General features: G+C 39.6%; 1 protein-coding gene across 1 annotated transcript; it reads right to left on the bottom strand.

Annotated features, from left to right (window-relative positions):
• Positions 1-607: 607 nt before the first annotated feature.
• LOC135080880 (inversin) lies at positions 608-19736 on the bottom strand. The gene is made up of 10 exons (XM_063975608.1): positions 19677-19736; positions 18059-18472; positions 16348-16627; positions 7090-7223; positions 6887-6914; positions 5652-5811; positions 5107-5372; positions 2300-5027; positions 1806-2200; positions 608-1581 (listed from the first exon to the last, which is right to left on the bottom strand). Exons 1-10 carry the CDS (start codon positions 19734-19736, stop codon positions 1280-1282), a joined length of 4767 nt encoding a protein of 1588 aa, XP_063831678.1. The 3' UTR covers positions 608-1279.
• Between the last annotated feature and the right edge of the window lie 1192 nt (positions 19737-20928).

Raw genomic sequence — 20928 nt, 5'->3', positions numbered from 1 at the left:
GATGCGAACAAAACAATTTTCAGACGGAAATGTGAACGCATTAAATTTTGAGACCGTTTTGAAAATGTTAACAAATTTTACCGATCGGTATCATAGCAATATGTCTGAAAATTGTTGGACATGATTAAATAAGTTGTCCACATGTGCAAAAAATTTATATCAGACAAATTAAGTGTAGCACCTTCTCTATCATACAACTTTTTGATACACTTAAAGTGTCTGAAAACAGGTTTTTGGTAATCATGGCAGCAATACGAAAAGTTGAAAAAAATATTTATCCGTATTGCTATGATACAGGTCGGCTAAATTTGTTGACATTTTCAAAAATGCGCACAGGCTATATGCTACGCGCAAAATGTCTGAAAACAAACTTTTTCGTAATACAATTATAAAATCTATGTACATTTTCACTATCAGACGTATTGCTATAATACCGACTGTCTTTTTTTTTTGACACAGCAGAAATGGCCTCCCACGCAGTTGCTACACTTTCGACCGTTACTACACACCTAGTCGGGTTCAGAATCATACAATCTAACGATTTTATAGGGTTTTTGCCGTATTGCTATGAGACATGGTTTTGGTCGTGGGCTCTCGTACTACAAATATTACTATGAGGTCTCACATTGCGCGTGGACGCACAGGGTAACACACAAACCAATCACAGAGCTCTATTCAACGCTGTGCGTTCGATTTCCTGCTTCACTTAAGCAAGCATCGTTTATGAATACGGGCGTTATCTCAAAGGGCGAATCCATGAAAAGTAGTTTTAGTTGTGAGAAGTTTAAAATTGGTCAATACACTTTAGCCCTTCTGTCGATGGGAACGGGATGTAAACCAACCAGTTCTTTGCTTTGATTTATAGACCTTTTATACTATAATACATTTAAAAAAATAAATATATCCTGCCGCAGGACTTGCTTATGGACGGCTTCTTTTCTCTCAGTCTAATCACATATTTTATTTATAATACATATAAACTTTGTGCATACCTAGTACCTCTGTAAATTAGAAGATCTGACTAAATTACAATCACATGAATATCCATTAAGTCGATAATAATACTTCACACGTTTGTTCCGTCTGGCAGTGAGTAATAATTACGTATACGTATAAGTATTTACACAGTACCTCCGAAGTAGTTAGTTGTGTATTTTAATGAATAGCCAAAATAAATATGGAACAAGTAATTTCCTGTTTGGACAGCTGCAGGTTAAAACTCCAATAAAAACATTTTTTCCTCTTAAAGAACCAATTATTTTCCAGGAAATTCCTACAGTTAGCCACTTCTTACACCCTTCGAGTTCACTGTAGCATTGGGTGAAGCGTTGTCATTGTCCGATGGTGGCTCGGACCCTTTAACAGTAAACGTGACGTAATACCTCTTGTTCTTGTCCAATCGCTCTGCGGGCAAGGCTATCAGTTGCTTTTCGCTGCCATGGGATACTTCTAGCGTCACGTGGGCTTTGCCAGAACCTATCGGAGGCTTCGAATTAATTTTGGGCAAGAAACCTTTGGATTTGGTGCTTGGACCTGCTGTTGCTGGCTTTGGCATTGTATGATGGTCCCATTTGTAAGGTACTGAAAAAGAATTATAAATAACTGATTTTTCAGCAGGTACCTATTCTGATACAAGATTTTTCATTACAAGCAAAAGAATACGAATCTTCCACTATGCAATAACCATGCTACGCTGTAAGAAGCTGTTTTGAAGAAATAAATTGTGTAACAGTAAACATGCTTTACCAAAACGATATTTATAATATTATACAGTATTCTGTTTCAGAAAAAATGAGATCACTTACAGTAAGCTGCACATGGAATGCCAGTATACGCATGAACGGCGTGGAAACATCGATGTGTCTTGCTGGTGCAAAGACACGGGTTGTCTGGAATAGCACTCATCTTGTACAGTTCGCTTTCACCATAGTCAAACTCTATAGGCCTCTCAGGCAAATTGTCTAAGTGCTTTTTACCACTTTTTTGTAGCTTCCTCAAACTGTCATACAGAAATTTCTCGAAACTGCTAAAAGAATAATCTGGGTTGTTATAAGGGCCAAGCCCGACACTAGCTAAGCTAGATTTATTATACTCATCGATTGCTCGTTTTACGAGTACAGATTCATTTGATTTGCCAGTTCTTATTTGTAACCGTTTGAGTTCAAGTAAATGCTGAAAAATCTTTCTCTCACAGTAGTATCTGTAACAAATAAACACGTTTCATCATTGCATATAATAATATTATTATCATAGGTAGGGAACTTATCTGTGTAAAATATATTATAACAAAATCGTTTACCTCCTCATATTAGTTTGGATTCTTTGGGTAACAGATCTCATGTCTACGGCTCGTTTATCGCCTGGTTTCCGCACCGGGATTCTGCTATCAGACTTCCCTGAATATCTTCCACTTGCATTTCTTTGCTGATAGTAAGCAGCAAGACGAGGACTCATAATGCGTCGTTGTAATGCCCGAGGACTAGGCTCAAAACCAGAGTCCATTAATCCGCTAGATTCGTATCCTCGTTCAGAATTTTCACTTTTTGATCTTATCGTAGTTCGACTTTTAGTGCGCCCTTTTTTACGAAATCTCTTTCTCCGACCATTTGCCTCAGATTGACTGTAGATTTCATTATCACTAACACTAGGAACTCTTCCAAATGAACCATCACGAGCAATATCTCTTTCAAAAGTATCTTTTTCATCATCTATAGAACCGTCTTCTATTTTACTAGGTTTCTTCAGAATTCCTGTAGTAACTTCTGGCGCACTTGCAATATCAGAAAGCACTTTATAGCTTTCTGTTTCATAAATGCTACTTTTTCTACTACTTGCTTGACTATCTCTGGAAGACTTTCTAGTTCGTTTGGGTGATTCTGATAATGGTAAATTTATATCATACTCCTCTGAACCATTTTCCATGATAACTTGTTGAACTGCACGCTCTTCTGGAGGTATTTGTCCATCAATGATTGTAACAAGGCCTTTGTCTACGCTTTGACTGATTTCAGTACTACTACCAGTAGTCGAAGCATACTCTTTGCGTTTATCTTCTGAACTTGCCATGTTGCTCTCGCTGCTGTCTTTTTGTGTTTCATCAGGTGCTAAGCTATCCATTCCTGGGACTAATACATTATGATCAACATATTCTCCCATCAAATGATCCGATTGCTTGTCGGAATCTTTACTTTCAAAGATTTCATCTTTATTAGCGAACGAAACGATCGGCGAACTACTTTTTTCTTGTGATTCTGTTTGTTCAATACTTGGAGCATCCAAACTAGTTTTCAGTTCACCAGACATATCTTTACTTTGCATCAAGGCTTCATCGGGGCCAGATAATACTTGAAATGATCTCTTGCGAATTCTTTCGGACGGTGAAGTGCTCAAGGAATCACTAGTTTTACCGTCATTACCACTCAAAGGAGTATAGTCAGTATGTTTACTTGAATCTTGGGATTCTTGTTGGGATTGTTCAGTTTTTAGAGAATTTTCACCTTTAGAGCCTAGTGAAGTATTTAGATTATCCTCCTCTTGTTTACTACTTTCTTTGTTATCTAACAGAGCTTCTTCTTCTTTTTTATTAACCTCTTCCTCTTTGTCCTCTACCTTTACAACAGATGATGAAGCTTCATTACCTTGTTGTGCTTGATCAATCGAAACTGCAGTTGCCTCATTAACAACAGCTTCTTTAGCTGCTGTGGTATCCCCAGATTTTTCTTCAAGTGACTTTCTTTCTTCATTTAAATCTTTATGGGTTAGTGATAAATTTGAAGTTTCTATTGAAACATTATTAGATGAATCAACAGTCACTGTTAGTTCGGAACTACCATGTTGGCTAGACTCTCTTTCCATGTGTATTTGAGCTTCAGTTACAACCATATTGGTTTTTACAGAAAATGTATCCGTTTCAGTTTCACTTTGAGTCTTGCTCTTCATAGCTTGGCTGTCATCTTTCGTTTGTTCTTGTTTCTCATCGGTAGTGGTAGTTTCTACAGGCATTGCGGCATTATCATGTTTTTCAAGACTTGCATCGACACTTTTATACTTGACTATATTAACACTTTGCTTTTCATCGTCGTGCTCAATGTGAATAGATGTCTTTTTACCTTTACGTTTTGTACTACGCCGTTCACTTGACTCTGAACTGCTACTTTCAGAAGAACTAGACCTTCTTTTACTTCTCTTACGATGTCGTTTTTGTTTTCTTTTTTCTGAATAACTTTCCGTTCCAGATGAATTTTCTGAATCTGACTTGTTTCGACGTTGTTTAACTTTATCATGACTTCTTGATGGTTCACTCCTTGATCTACTTTTTCTAGAGCTTCGTTTGTGCTTATGTCTGCTCACTTCCTTGCCATAGCCATCGATTTCACTATCATATCCATCGCTAAAACTTTTTTGACTTTCCACAAGTTTTTTTCGACGTCCATGATGCCTGTCTGAGTATTTATGTTCTGATTTTCTTTTAGATTTTTTTCGATCTAGAGAAGATGAATCATCCGTAGATTCACTTTCGCTTCTATCTTTAAGGTAACGTCTCTCTGCAGCAGGACTTGATAGTTCTACTACCTCGCGTTTTTCTATTCTTATTCTATCTCGAACATCAATTTTAGTACTAGTAACTCGGCGCGTGGGTAGAGCTGTTATTGCAGCACCATCTATAACAATTTGAGTATTTGCTAACTTGGAAGCGGGCATGCCTCCATGCATTTGTAAATATTTGGCCGTCGATCTATGGCCGCGCGTCGTCGCACAGTCTAAAGGTGTCAACGGTTCATTTTTGGACGACCGTGCGACCGGATTGACCTCCGCGCCGCGATCAAACAATAGCCGGCACAGGTCGGCGTTATCAGTGGCTGCCGCTATATGTAAAGGTGTGCGTCCTTCATGGTTAGTTGCGTTAACCTGTGAAGGTCTGCCGTCTAGTAGCCATTTTACTAGTTCTCTACGGCCTGAAGCTACAGCCTCGTGTAATGGTAGGTCTCCTTTTGAGTTGCGGAGCCAGAGATTTGCGCCTCGTGCTCCTGTGAAGAAAGTTTTTTTACATAAGTAATGTGTTGTTTTATTACGAGTATAAATATAGTGTTGTATGTAAAAGAGTACCTAATATCCGCACAGTCTCGATCTGGCCCTTAGCTGCTGCCGTGTGAGCCGGGCTGCGCCCGCGCCTGTCTTGGCGATGCGCGTCAGCGCCGTGCTGCAGCAGAGCGGAGGTTGCATCCGCGTGGCCTAGCGCGGCGGCATAGTGCAGCGGCGTGCAGCCGTGCGAATCAGCCACGTCTACTCGGGCGCCGCATAGCCCTACTAGCGTCTCAAGAGCTTCAGTGTGGCCGCGAGCCGCCGCGCAGTGTAAGGCTGTGAGACCGTCCCTGTAAAATTTAAAGTGCAGTTTTAGCCTTTCAAGAGAGTTACTTGGCAACACCAAGTTATAATATTGCAGCATTAACATCTACATAAAAGCTGATAGTACCTATCTAAATACCACGTCACATTCGGTCCTCGAATCTTTGTCCTACAAACCAAACCATCCATCCACTAAATACTGACTTGCAGTTGCAACTGTTATCAACGAACGTCGTCTAAAGGTGAGTCCAGACTATGTTACATAATCTGGACGCACCTTAACATTCCACAATTTGTAAAGTCACCTGTCAGCATCGTCGACCTTGGCTCCAGCCTGGTGCAGCGCCAGGACAGCAGCGGCGGACCCGGCCGAAGCAGCCCACAGCAGCGGCGTGCGGCCGTCTGCATCCCGCACCTCTACGCTCGCGCCGCCTTCTTTTACCAAAGCTCGCAGCACCTCTAATGCTGCGCCTCGACTCTAAAGGAATATCAGTGCATTTACTAGAGCTCTAGATTAATTACTACGTATAGTACGTACTCCTTCAATTCTCATTACCTGGACATAGTAAGTATTTATATTTCTCATAGAAATGACTTTTATTATAATATATCTAATATTCAACTCGCTAGGTATACAGGGTGGAATTTTGTAATGCCACCTGAAAGGAAAGAACTCTTAATACTGTAGATAGAAAATTTTACTCAAAGAAAACATTCCTTTATTTTTGAAAAGATGTAAAACTGCATTCAACGATTTCCAAAATTTTTTCGACAATTCATTACCAGACCATAAAATTTACTGTAAATAATTAAGATAATTTAAGATTTCATGGTTTTCCTTTCATTTGATTTATCAAGTTTGTTTGAGAGATTTCATCCTTATACTTAACCCTAACGATCGATGCAATAAAAATACAGGGTATAATTTTTAACAGATTTTAGTTGGTTCGATTCCCGGATGTAGCAAGCAAATTTTTGGAAATCTTTGAATGCAGTTCTATTTCTTTTAAAAAATAAAGGAATGTTTTCTTTGAGAATTTTTTTCTATCTACAATATTAAGAGTACTTTCCCTCCAGGTGGCATTACAAAATTCCACCCTGTATATGTATTAACTTTATGCATTCAACGCGGAGGCGGATAATAATAACCAACGATAACAATTTTATTGATAAAATGCAGTAAAAGTGTCTGTGTAAGTAGTTACGTCCTACCTATGATTGTACAAGGAGGTTCCTTCCTACACATACGAGTACAATTAATAGGTAAGTAAATTTTTCATGAAAAGTACCGGATAAAACCCTGTTTTTATCATGTGAGCGTTAATTATACTCAACTAGTACCTAGGTACTTACTTTATATCTCGTTTTCCTTATCCTGATACTCTACCCACGAATCTGATTGTGCCTGATGGATTGGATCGTATCGAATTTAATTAAAAGTTATTACGCTGATGAATAACTCTGGTTTATGTTATTTCAGTATGTATAAAACAAATCAAAAACAATCCTACAGATGACTGGATCTCCCTGTGGTTCTGACAGAGAAGAATAGAATCACTCCCGCTCTTCTCGTGGATGCCGTAAAAGTCTGGCCAGCGTGGGAAGTGTTGATGGCTAAATCCTCCATTTGTCTCTGTTAAATTAGAGAGAGTTACGCTACTACAGTGAGCCCTACTTAACCTGATGATGATGACGATGACGACAGAATGACTGAAGCTATTTCTAATGAACTGGTAATCATACCTGGTGATCAGTGGCCGCCGGCGCTCCGCACATCTGCGCGGCGTAGTGCAGCGGGTACCCTCCGTGCTGGTCCGGCGTCGCCGGGTCCGCGCCAGCTGCTAACACCGCACGCAAAGCCCCAACCTCACCGCACACTGAAACAATCTATGACATTAGCCTATTGTGTCACGGCGGTATTATACAATTATACATCCCTCGCACACTGAACAAATAAACTTTGATTTCACCGTGACACGAAGGTGTCACGGTGATGTTAGCTAGCCCAATATGATTGAGATGTAATTATTCAATGTATAAGTCATAATGTTGCAGTCATAAATCGTTGCGATGAAGAAGAAGGTATAATCAATAATGTACTCGTACACAGTCGAGAGCACATCAAACTAGGTAAATACGTTTTATTGATGAAATCGTTCTTTTGACAAGTGTTTTAAGATGCCGTGGCCGCAGTGTTAACTTGAGGTCCATCTTGATGTGTCTGTACAAGGTATGATGCTGTCTTCGTTACATATAGGTACAACAAATTGTAATCGTAGACAGCTAGGTAAGTAATCTTGCCCAACCTCGCCCCAAGTTCTTGCATAAAACATTGACTCATCAGCTAGTCGCGGCCATTTGGCCTGACTATTCCTAATAAGTTAGTCCTAGATAGCCGGCCAGCCGGACAGTTCAAGGGCGGGACCTTGCTAGCCGCTCAATACCGGCGGACTCCCTCGCCGCCCTAAAATGCTACTTAGTGCCTCTCTGAGTCACTGCCCACCATCCCCACTATTTCGAAGTCCATAACTTCAGAACTCTTATTGCGGCAATCAAATATCGTTTTACGATCCAACGGCTTACGTAGGTATAGTAGTAGGACCATAACATTATTATCCAAAGCATATGTAACGGTAGACCTAATTCTGTGGTTTTGAGTTAGGTATAGGTACTCGTCCAAGCAAAATGACGCAAGCTATAACAATAAACCGCAAGCAATTATAGTACATATTGTATTTTTAAAACTTTTAACGACTTTCCTTAACTTGCTCGTAATGAGTAGACCAGGTGTATTATATTGTTTAGTTAATTGCATTTCTTATGAACCTAGCCACAGATTAGATCTGAAGATATGCAACACTAAATCATAATCTCTCATTTCATTAGTAGTTTTATGCCATAATAATAAGTTAGTGGTTTGGTCTATTAAAACTTAAAGTAGGTAGCGGTACATTTTGTAGCTTATTGTAACGCACGTTAGGTATGTGGCCTTCACATGTGGCAAGGTTTATTTTGGTCTCAGGAAAGCCGTTTGTCTCATGCAAGCTGGAAGGTGAAGGCCGCGCGTATGCAGACGGATGTCCGACAGGGTCTCCTCGAGGCTAAAGCGGAAGCCTGACCTCCGACCTCGGGGTATTATATCTGTCGCTGGCAGCAGAGATCATTTGATAACAATGGCGTAATCAACTACAGTGTCCATCAGCATACTTAGTTGAACTTGAGCCACTGTGATTACTGGATTTCAGTCTTCATAGCCACATGTTACTACCTATTAACGACTAGGTACATACTGAAATACATTTATCGTAAAGATGACAATCCTGCGCTCTACATTATGAACTACTTGACCAAGCGATTAGTTACATCTATCTATCTATCTTCTATATAAATAAAAATGAATTGATGTTCGTTAGTCTGATTATAACTCGAGAACGGCTGGGCTGATTGAGCTGATTTTGGTTTTAAAATGTTTGTCGCAGTCCAGGGTAGGTCTAAACGGTGAGCAAATACGCCCGCGACATTGTTTTTCTGTGATAGAAAAAATTCCACGCGGGCGAAGCCGCGGGCGGAAAGCTAGTTAAGTAATAAAAGTGTGGTTCCAAAGCTTTTAGGACTTCCAATATGTCAAATGAGCATTAACTCCTGCAACGAGGAGGATGTTTAAGGAGATTGACGCGCGAGCATGTAACTAATGGGTCGCGTGCGCGCCGCCCGTCAGCCGCGGCGATGCGCGATAACCGCCAAGGCAACACTACGCCACTGAGTGACACCGGTTAGATAACAGAATTACGGGCCATATAGACCTTCCGATGTGTCGGATCCGAACCCTCAGCCGTTTCATTGTGGATTTAAGCTTTGAAGCAAGTCGTTGAACTAAGACTGGGTTGCACCATCTTACTTTAACTTTAACAAATTTCAAAAGTCTGATAAAGTCCATCTAAAATCACCTGATAAGGATTTAAGTTACTGTTAAAGTACGATGGTGCAACTCAGTCTAAGATGTTTCAACTTGGAAATACATAAGGTCCATCTCGAGGTATCAACAGCATGTAAGCAATAACCATGCGCAAAGGGGTAGGTAAAGTTATTGAGTCATGAAAATCATTAGTATTTTTGACCCACCTACTACGTGTAATGATGTCTTTGCTTTCTGTTTCCAGCCTTTTCCCGATATACTGATGATGTCATCTGACCCACACTGCCATGGTTATAGCAAACATAGCGAAGTACTTCTAGCAATAATTTGATGATTCTCGGAATATAATAAGTAATGTAGTCTTATTGCTGGAATTTTAAAGTAAATATTTTACGCCAAATGTTTGTATGTACGCTGCAGCCATGTTTGCAAAGCTCTACAAGTTAGCCGCGTCTCTATTACCACAATACAATGCGAAATCTTTCTCAGAACTGATATCATTATTTTTGATTGAGTGGAAAGGTCTGCAAGGCCCTTAACCAAACAGCTTACTATCGGGTCCTAATGCGCGCCCGACCGCAGACACAGATAGAGCCCTCCAGCCATTAATATGTTCTTGACTTAGCGTCATTAAGAGGCAAGAGCTGATAACTCAGCCGAACCGGTCTGGGCATGCGGACGTTGATTCGAAGTCGTGCTTCATTAGACTCAGTGACGTCACGCAATTCTAGTGGGGTTTACCCATTGATTTTCCTCGGCTATAAGTATTAGAAATATACCAATCAATGTGTTGTGTATTTATTTAATAATAATTTTAACTTGGATGGAGGTCCAAAATCACCTGTAACATCGGGTTTTCCCTTAGCATGACGTGTGATTCATTTTAATTTTTCTTTATGACGCTTCAAATAATTCATATTTTTAGGATTGTGACGATGAACTTAGCGAGGCTAGGATGTCCACTAGTAAAAGGTTGTGAACAGGTCTGTACTAGGTAGCTACAATAAAACCGTGGACTGTATGTACTATATCATTCTATTTCGCTTTCAAACTAGTTCTACTACATTGTTCTACTTTGATAGACCTAGACAGACACATAATTTTGGGCTCCTCTTGACCCAAGGAAATGGAAAAAATCAAATTGAACCGCGTGTTAATCTACCCTCAGTGCCATCTAGTATCACTTTGTAACAACTAAAACCCAACATAAACAACAGTACTATCTTTTGATACTAGATGTCACTTTATACACATATGTGACTTCAACATGCCGCCCACCAAGGACAGAATGTCCTTAACTATGACCCATACATGTCTAGTATAAAACCTCTCGTATAAAAACCCTCACCTCGCGTATAAAAACCCTCACCTCGCGTATAAAAACCCATGTTTAAGAACCCCTCGTATAATAAACCCTTTACATATTAAAACCACTCGTTTAACTAAACCTTAAAACTAGTAAATCAAATAATATAACATTCCTTAACAGTTAATTACTTATTAACCAGTGAAAACCAATTTTAAAACTACACATTTTACATTTACCAAATACAAGTCATCCCATCAGTTCAGGGATTGTCCTAGAAAATCTTGCCAAACAACCACGTACTTGGAGACAAGTTATCATCCTACAACAAAATTGTATCCCCGACTGCCGGCTCAGAACTTTTATGAGCCTGTTAATAAACCTTGTATGAAAATTGTAAAATGTCTATAAAATATCAATTGAACTTATTACCTACCTAAAAATCACGAACTGAACTAGAGAGTGAAGAACTGTTTTCTCACATAGATTGGCCTCTGTACCTATATGAACATAAAACCCTTTTTGTTTTCGAGTTTAGTGTATGATAGTTTGTTCTCTTAAAAACCCTTGAAAAACATTCATACACACTACTAACAACTTAGACATCCAAACAGCTCCACAAACTTAAACTGCGATATACCAACTCATTTGTCACGGAAGTAACGGAGTTTTGACACTAGCAAACTAGCCCAACGGGAATTTCCCTGATGCAGTGATTACGCGTAAATAAACCCCAGCAGCGTAAGCAATGTTGAAGGCATCTGAGAATCCCTGCAGCCCTGCAAAGCATCGTCTGATCGAGTGCATACCACCGTGGATACACTTCAGCTAAGTGGTAACTCGTTAAGTAAGGTAAGTATTCCCATCTTTAGTTAACTCTAGTAAGTTCTTTGTCTCACCCTATTCCAGCTATCCACACTGCTTGATAACTTCTTCGCTTATGCAGTTGCTATCCATCCTAATGGACTGAATAGATGCGATACAATACAACCAATATAATTTTTCTTTTTCTTACAGGTGCGGACAGCGGCGGCAATTCACCGAGTACTGAAATTCATCATTGTTCCTGTTTCAGGTAAGTTTCTTCCCCTTTTTTTAGTTTACAATAACATCCTTTTAGTTTCATTAAAATCCCAGTTGTCCTTCTTAGTCCCTTTGTTCCTTTTTGTTCTAATAACCATAGTAACTCTTCTCGGTTACATAACCATTTTTGTCCTATAAATCCCTAATCTGTACTATAAATCTCAAATCTGTACCATAAATCCCTAATCTGTACTATAAATCTCAAATCTGTACCATAAATCCCTAATCTGTACTATAAATCCCTAATTTGTACTATAAATCCCTTTTTGTACTTTAATTCCTAATTTGTTCTATAATTCCTAATTTGTTCTAAATTCCTAATTTGCTCTATTCTTTCTTCCGCAGTTTGACTCCATTTGCGGATGCGTCAAACACCACTTTCGCAGTTGATCTATTTCCCTTCATAACAGCATGTTGTAAGTATACTGCTTGTTCTTTGTTGTACTTAGTTTTCTGTATTAACTTCATGTATTCCAGTTGTGTATTATCCTCTGTGTAATATCTTCTGTTCTTTAGCTTGTTTCCGTGATAAATCTTTGTCCTAAATGTTTTCAATTTTCTGACAGATGTTTCTTCTTGGTTACAGGAAGGCACTTCTTCGTGGTATGGTGACTTCACTCCGTATTCTTCATTTGTACTCCGGCAAGTGGTTGCTGCAAAGATTTCTTCGCGTCCTTGTTCTTTCGATGTTAACCTTTTTGAAGTAAATAAAGTTTCCAATTTCAAATCCCTAGAGCGTTTTGAATCCAATTCTTCCACAAACGCATGCAACCCTGTAACTCTATTTTCATCCGCAGCGGTATTTATCGGTCCAGATATTATCCACCCAAGCGTGGTGCACTGTGCCACAGGTGAACCCATAGGTCCCCGTAACAAACCATCCCTTAATATCTGACTACATACGTCTGCTCCCAGAAGAATATCAATTTTGTTCGGTACGTCAAATTGCGGATCAGCTAAATAAACATGTGATAATTCAACCCAATTGTCTAATGAAACTCTTTGTCCTGGTAAGTAAGAAGTAATGTCGCTAAGAACATACGCCTTAACCTCAATCTCAAAACTCGCATCTATTTTAGATTTAAGTGTAAGTGAAACCATAGATCTGGATAACACAGAAGGTTTCGCATCACCCAAGCCTGATATGTTATTAGTCACATTTATTTTCTTTAGTCCCAAACCTTGGACCGTAGCTTCTGTCACAAACGAAGCTTGAGAACCTTGATCTACTAAAGCCCTACACACGTGATATTGGCCTGTCCTAGACTTAACGTCAACCAATGTTGTCGCCAATAACACCTGGCTGCTCTTACTCTTCGTGCAACATGCCATGTGATTTGCAGTCTCGATTGGCTGTGTATCTTGTTCTAATCCATTTAGGTTGTTGTCCTTACCCGCACCTTCTTCAACTACTTGACCTAAAAACCCTGAACCAGCAGTCGAAGTGGGGGCTTTCCCTGAGTGAAGCAACGAATGATGCCGTTTTTTACAAACTCTACAATTGGTGGGTGATCGGCAAAACTTTACACCATGGTTGCTTCCTAGACAGTTATAACACATTTTATTTTTTATAACAAAGTCACGTTTGTTCTCATAGCCCAAATTCGCAAACCCTTTACAAAAACATAACTTGTGTTCTTCACCACAAAACTCGCAAGACAATTTTTGAACATTAGTCGCATGTAAAGCCCTAGTATGACTAATGTTCTGCCCGGTATGCACATTGGAGGCTGACTGTTTACTGAAATGTTTAGGTTCGATACATTCCAAAGCCCGAAACCTATCATACAAGAAATCCTTCATTTGATCGTAAGTTGGTAAACAATCAGACGCTACCGTTCTAGCAATGTGCAGTTCCCATTCCTTGCGTGTCTCGGGGTCTAGCTTTGAACTCAATAAATGTATAACTATAATATCCCACGTCGACACATCTATCCCCAAATTGATCAAAGCATTTAAACAATCTGAGGTTGTGTCTATAAAATCCTTTAAAATGCTTGCAGATACAATATTGGCATTTCGCTGACCTAAAAACCGTTTCAAAATGTTGTGTGCCAAATACTTTTTATTACTGTATCTTTGCTCTAGAAGTATCCAACATTGATCGTAATTAACCTCAGCTACAGGTATGTATCGAATGAGTTGTTCTGCCTCTCCCGTCAAATACCCCTTCAAATACTGTAAACGCTGAACATTGTCGAGAGATTGGTTTTTGTGTATCATTGAAACAAATAAATCCCTAAAAGTTATCCATTCTGAGTAGTTACCTCCAAACTTTGGAATGTGAATCTCAGGTAACTTAACTCGAGATTGAGATGGATAATTTGGCCTACTGTTGTCTACCGACTCTGTTGGTGTTGACATAGCAGATAGACATTGTTTCAATGCACCCTTGTAATTCAAAACCACTTGTTCTGTTTGATCGTAAACGTCGTTAACCATGTAATCTGTCTTTTTTAACAATTTTGGATCTGATGTCTGGAATAACCCCTTATGCCCTTGTCTAAATTCAGCCCACATCTCTATCAATGCCTGTAATCTGTTGTCTATGTAATCTCTAGTCATACGTTCTTTGGGTGACTTTTTATAATTAACTTCAGCTTTGAAAATCCTGGATGATAAATCATCCTGATAGTTAATTAGAGATTCCATAGTAGCCATTGTTAAAAATGATTACAAAACAAAAATAAAGTCCAAAAATTAAAACCGAAAAAATAACTTAGAACTTTTTCTGTGTAGGTACTTACACTTCTCGAAAATTTTACAAGTGTTTGAAACATTAAAATTCTATGGAAAATCGGGCATAGAGTCCCCGTACCTTCGTTTTTTCCACTTAAATTCTAAGTCCTAACTACTTCTAAAATTATTCTAAGTTCTAAAAATCCTATCAAAATAAATTTAAGTTCCAAATATTTTAAAGTTATAAACTTCTTTGAAATAAAGTCGAAATTTGCTTGTTTAGTAAACGTCAAAGTACTCACGGTTCGCACTTCACTCACACATAGATTGCACTAAAAACCTTCTTTGTCGATGTGTAGTGAAGCCCGTAGATCCCGTTGTCCTCAGTCGCTGATCCAGCTGAGCCTGCAGCAGGCCACAACCAGGAACTCCTTGCTTGCCTCAGCTCGATTCAGCTCCTCGTTCCACCAACCAGCTCTTCATCCAAGAGCTGTTCTGCACTCCATGAACCAGCTCTTCTTCCAAGAGCTGTTCTGCTTTCTAAGAACCAGCTCATCATCCAAGAGCTGTTCTGTTCTCCAAGAACCAGCTCATCATCCAGGAGCTGTTCTGTACTCCTCCTACCTACCACGTACTCGGTTTGTTGCAGCGATCCACTGCGAGTACGGGTTACAGCGGTTTTCACCACTGTGCACTCAAAAATAGCCTTTATATTCCGGCTCGTCAAGGACCATGAACAGGTCTGTACTAGGTAGCTACAATAAAACCGTGGACTGTATGTACTATATCATTCTATTTCGCTTTCAAACTAGTTCTACTACATTGTTCTACTTTGATAGACCTAGACAGACACATAATTTTGGGCTCCTCTTGACCCAAGGAAATGGAAAAAATCAAATTGAACCGCGTGTTAATCTACCCTCAGTGCCATCTAGTATCACTTTGTAACAACTAAAACCCAACATAAACAACAGTACTATCTTTTGATACTAGATGTCACTTTATACACATATGTGACTTCAACAGGTTGAATGTCCTCTTTAATATTCAGGATTGTAACTAGTGTTCGTCGCCAAAGTATTGATTGTATTTCACATAATGAACGTAGTCGTAAGTAGATTCTGTCTGAATTAGGCTGCTAGGTGTTATTGGAAATGTCTACCTATATTCTGCATATCGATCGCATATGAAGTTGTAGGTGTGATAGAGTGGTGTTGATTTTACAATTTCAAGTAAGTAGGCAATGTGTAGGCCGATAAAGGCAATGCAGACTGATCATTTTTCGTACATATTGACATAAACTCGTATAAACTCGATGTCTCCCAGAAGACTCTACACCAGGGGTTGTGAAACATCTGAATGAATAGAGAGTATACAGGGTGGAATTTTGTAATGCCACCTGAAAGGAAAGTACTCTTAATACTGTAGATAAAAAATTTTACTCAAAGAAAACATTCCTTTATTTTTGAAAAGAAATAGAACTGCATTCAACGATTTCCAAAAATTTGCTTGCTACTTTCGGGAATCAAACCAACTAAAATCTGTTAAAAATTACACTCTGTATTTTTATTGCATCGATCGTTAGGGTTAAGTATAAGGATGAAATATCTCAAACAAATTTGATAAATTAAATGAAAGGAAAAGCATGAAATCTTAAATTATTGTAATTATTTACAGAAAATTGTATGGTATGGTGGTAAATTTTTGAATAAAATTCGAAAATCTTTGAATGCAGTTGTCTTTTTTTCAAAAATAAAGGAATGTTTTCTTTGAGTAAAATTTTCTATCTACAGTATTAAGGGTACTTTCCCTCCAGGTGGCATTACAAAATTCCACCCTGTATATCCTTAATTATGCACACAGACATAACATTAGTGTAGATTTGCTACAAATAATCATTAGTTTCTCTGCTGCAACTCCTGTGAAGCCAGGAGAGATTGACCACCGATAAACAACTCAGCCAGTGAAGACTGAACTTGCCCTGCTGAGTATGTAGATGGCTAGAACATAGTGATACCTGTAGCCCAGTGCACGACAGTATGGTGCTCATCGTCGCGCGCGTTGACATCAGCTCCAGCCGCCAGAAGCGTCTGCACCAGGGGCACGTTTCCGTGCACCACCGCCAGATGGAGCGGCGTGAGTCCGTCGGCGTCGCGCGCATCCGCCAGCGCCGGCGCGGCCATCAGCACGCGGTCCGCGCACGCCGCGCGCGCCGCCGGGGACGCGCCCGCGCCGCTCGACGCGCAGTAGTGCAGCGCGCACCGCAAGCCGCGGTCACGTACCCGGACTGATGCGGGCTGGTGGCAAATCATTGCGAATGTTAATACTAAGTAGGTAGATATCAGGAGTACATATACATAGGTATGTATCTTGTAAGAGTCGTAAGGCTAAGGCGTGAAAAGTCCATGTTCACTGATTAACATGGAGCCAGAATTATATGTTTAATTTAAAATAGCTACGAAAAATTAACTGCATTGTGTCAAATTCTTTAACTCTGGGAGAGGTTTTTCACCAGAATATTTTACTTTTTTCTTCAAGCATAATATTTAAAAGTCTCTAATCTCTGATGCCTTCGAGTTCTAGTGGTAAGAGAGTGATGGTAGATGTTTTGATTCGGTGGTCATAAGTTCGATTCTCGTGCATGTGAACACGGAAGACGTCCTCCTGGCAAGTTAACGGTTCGGGGCCGGTCCACTCGTATTAAGCTGCGCTATACTCCGAATAAAGTTTGACTCAGTTAACTACAACCCACCACGACAGAAAAAATAAAATTTGCATTAAGTAAAGACATAAATAAATTCACCGTTATCCAGCTTTGTACCAAAAATAAAGAAGAAGACGAATGACTAACGGAAAATGAAACATGTATGAATGATGATTGCTAAGGCAACGTACGTCGACCCGCACTTATTGGATCGTAAATTCTTAACAAGACAAACAGGTTGATACAGTAGGCAGACACGTGGTACTAGACAGGGGGCGTCGATTTAATCGTCACTACTCGCTCGTGGGAGCAGTTCCCCCGCTATTGTGTAGGCAGTCGATTCTACACCTATTGATTGGCTATTACCCCTCTTTACTAATTCCAACACCCCTCATTCTCTGTGCATTTCTTCGAAAACAAGTAACCTTTTCGGTGTTTTCGTTTCAGTTCTGCATAAACGTAAATATGTAGGTATGCTCAACGTCTGAATTTCTATTTCAAATGGGAATTACTTACTGAAATGTTTTTCGTGATGTCTGAATTCGTGAAGGTAAGTACCTACGTGGAATCTATAAGTCTAAGGTAAAAATAAACGTAGGCTCAGTCACGAATCGACATGTCTCGAGCTTGGACGAATAAGGTTTCGAGTAATTGTTGTAAAAATATTGACGGAAACATTTCAGTGCAGCTCGCCGGCATCGAGTTGTTTACAAGCGCGCGTCTTCGGGCGGCGGCAACATCGCGTGCTTCGGTTCGCTCGCACTAAGCTTTTCTGATTTCATATTCTAACACCTTCCATAATAGTTAGTCATGCTATAAGTTAAAACCCTCATCTACTCCGAAATTTTATCGACTAAGCCGTGTGTTTCATGAAAATGTGGGTGATTATTGTATGTTTTACTGGTTGTACTTGTGATAGAGTGGCTTTGATTGATAACTATCTCATGCCAAAGTTCTCGTTATGCTCTAAATGGTTCAGCTAACGGAACATCACAATGATTTGGAGTGATGACGATGAACTCACGTCCTTATTGAGATTGTCGACAACGGCCTTGTAGTCAGCCTGCTGGCAGGCGTACATGAGAGGCGTGCAGCCCTGTGGGAGCGGAGCGCTGGCATCACCTCCCTTTTTGGAGCCCTCCACCTTCTCCCGCTTGATCTTAGTGCTCTTGTCGACCAGGTCGCCCTTGCGGCGGCTCTTGGGCTTCTTGAGGATGCTCGGGATGGGCTCGCCCCGGCCGCTGGCGGCGCGCTTGTCCATAACAGATAGTGTTAGAGTGAGGGTGGCATGTGTGAGGCCGAGCTCGAGCGCCGCTGGCGAGCTCGACGGGCGAGCGGGCGCGGAGGGCGCGAAGCTCCGACTGGCCTCGCCGCGCTGCCCGCTCGGACAGAGGCGGCGCTGGGCGGAGGGCGACACGCAACGCCCGCCCGCCCTACACTACACATAATCTATTACCTCAGTGCACAAAAGCAGGTCACCGTTTCGTTTATTCTTATGGCAAAATTTGATTGTGTTCTAATGTATTGTTGACATCGTTGAATGCTCAATGATATAAATAGACGTAGGGCCGCGTAACAGGAAGGCTATTTGGTTGTTAGATTTGCGATATTCACGGTGTTTCCTATTGTCCAACGGTTTAATGAACAATTGGTACGTATGAGGAAAACGGAAGAGTTAATTAAAGTTTAAAGTATTCAGTGTATAGTAATGTCAACTGCCCTAAAAGCATTAAGTGATGTCCAAAAAGAAACAATCCAATCGATATTTTAAATGAATAGAAAGATTATAATCTTTCTACTGTAGCATAAAATTAAAGAAATTCTCCTTACAAGAAATCATTAGAGTTAACCTTGAAATGGACAAATCTATGTACAAAGTTATGTGGTGAGCGTGCTCTCCACGCCATTAGTCATCACAACACTCAGACCGTAACGCCAAGCGATCATGAAATGTCAAGAGTTGGCCGAAGTCACTCGTGTTTTTGGTTGTTCAAGGTGACCAATTTACGAAGAGCTGTTGACTGCTGGGATTCATGTGTAGATGTTTGATTTATGGGGATCGTGTTCGGCTGGCAGCACATTAATATGGCCGCTATTAGACGGTGGTTAGGCAAGGGTTGGGGCCGCAGTTTGGGCACCGCTACGTGTTGGGGGCGCGTGACGTCAGCCGCGCCACCCTGTCCTACCACTGATTGTAATCACACTAACATAATAAAAGTCGGTAGAACTTATAGATGAGTAGACCGTGATTCAATCGTAATCGTGACCAAACTTATAAAGAAAGAAACGCCATCGCTTTAATTTGGTTTTAACTTTACGGCGAATCGCTTGATCTGTCTAGCGATTAGTAACTTAAGTATGACGTGGTATCATAAACAAATGTGTATAAAAATAACTCATATCCCTGAAATTAACAAGCTTTTCAAAAACAATAACTAGAGCCCATGTTACACCATTGCCTAATATTACGTAGTACCTACCTGAATTGCATGCATTAAATATTCAAAATCAAAAAAAGTGGTAGATCAAATGCGATTTGATTACGAGACAGGTTTTGAAACTTTAAATAAATAAAATAAAAAATAAAAATTCATTTATTTCCAAAAATACTTGTATACAGACTTTACAGACAGAGTTATTACCGAGTCTTCCCGGTAAGTAGTCAAAGACACTTGTATTGGGAATAACTCGCTACTTCCCATTTGGATAGCTAATTAAGTCAAGTAGTATTAGTTCACTAAGTAAGTATTTACTTTGGTATGTAAGAAAATTTACAGCAGCAAGTTGTAATAAATTATGGTAGATTACTAACTCTCAAGTCTTTCATTGACACTACCCAAAATGACTAAGATTTCTTTTAATAATTTTACAAACAATAGGTACGAGATTTTCCTTCCCAAAAAAATGTGCTGAAAAAGAGAAATAGGTATACGAGAAATATTTGATGCATGAGTTGCGTTAGAATAAACTCAGTGAGCAATTTGAGTCATTCAGAAAATTGAAATTAAAACTGAATTGTTTCCACTCTTCTATAAATAGGAGAGCAATCAGTTTTTGAAGAATTTATCTTCATAAATCACGTGTAACATCATCAGTGTAGTTTTAAAATTGAAAACTTCAGAATATACATCTATGTGTAACTCTACGGTTTTGCGCATTATTTCCTAAAAACTAATCGGCTTGCATATAGCCTTCGACGTTAAATTCGGTGAGCACTTTACTTAGGTACACAATATTTTATGACTTCGAAAATATTTATGTATAACTTCTATGTACCTAATTAAGTTAATGCTTGTTAAACGAGCAAATGGAATTGTTTCGTACTAAATATAAGAGATGAAACGGATAGTTGTTTGGCCGGATACCGGATACCGGATATCCGGCCAGCTGCTAGGCCGGATAGCCGGATATCCGGCGGCCGGATAGTTGACCCATTGTCTCGTTGCATGTCGTGACGAGTTTAGCGCCGCACAGGTGGTCTAGTAGTAGTATAGGTGTACCAGAAACTTATGGAAAATAGGGAAAATAAACTTTGTTGAGAGCAATACTGGGGAAATTGGATTAAACGATCTTGATACTGTTAATTTTTTTACTTTTATGACTTTAATATTAATGAACATGAAGTACGAATAAACATTTTAGGTATGTGTATGAAGAATGTTATACATCGGGTTTTTAACATAAGAAAAGGTGTTGAAAAATAAGTAAATCGTAAGTATATTACTTTTTGTAACTATTTTTATTATGTATCATACTTATCACTTTATTCAGAACTAGAAAACGATTCTAAAAACTCCACTTGTATTTCTTGTTCTTCAATAGATGATCAAGATAAAGAGGTATTGTAAATAAATTGCTCCTCCAGCATTTCAATGGAGAAGTTTCCTGATGTTG

This window comes from Ostrinia nubilalis, chromosome 18 (assembly GCF_963855985.1).
Source record: "Ostrinia nubilalis chromosome 18, ilOstNubi1.1, whole genome shotgun sequence".
NCBI lineage: Eukaryota > Metazoa > Arthropoda > Insecta > Lepidoptera > Crambidae > Ostrinia > Ostrinia nubilalis.
Note: the sequence above shows the minus strand (reverse complement) of the source record. Positions and strands in the feature narration are given on the sequence as shown.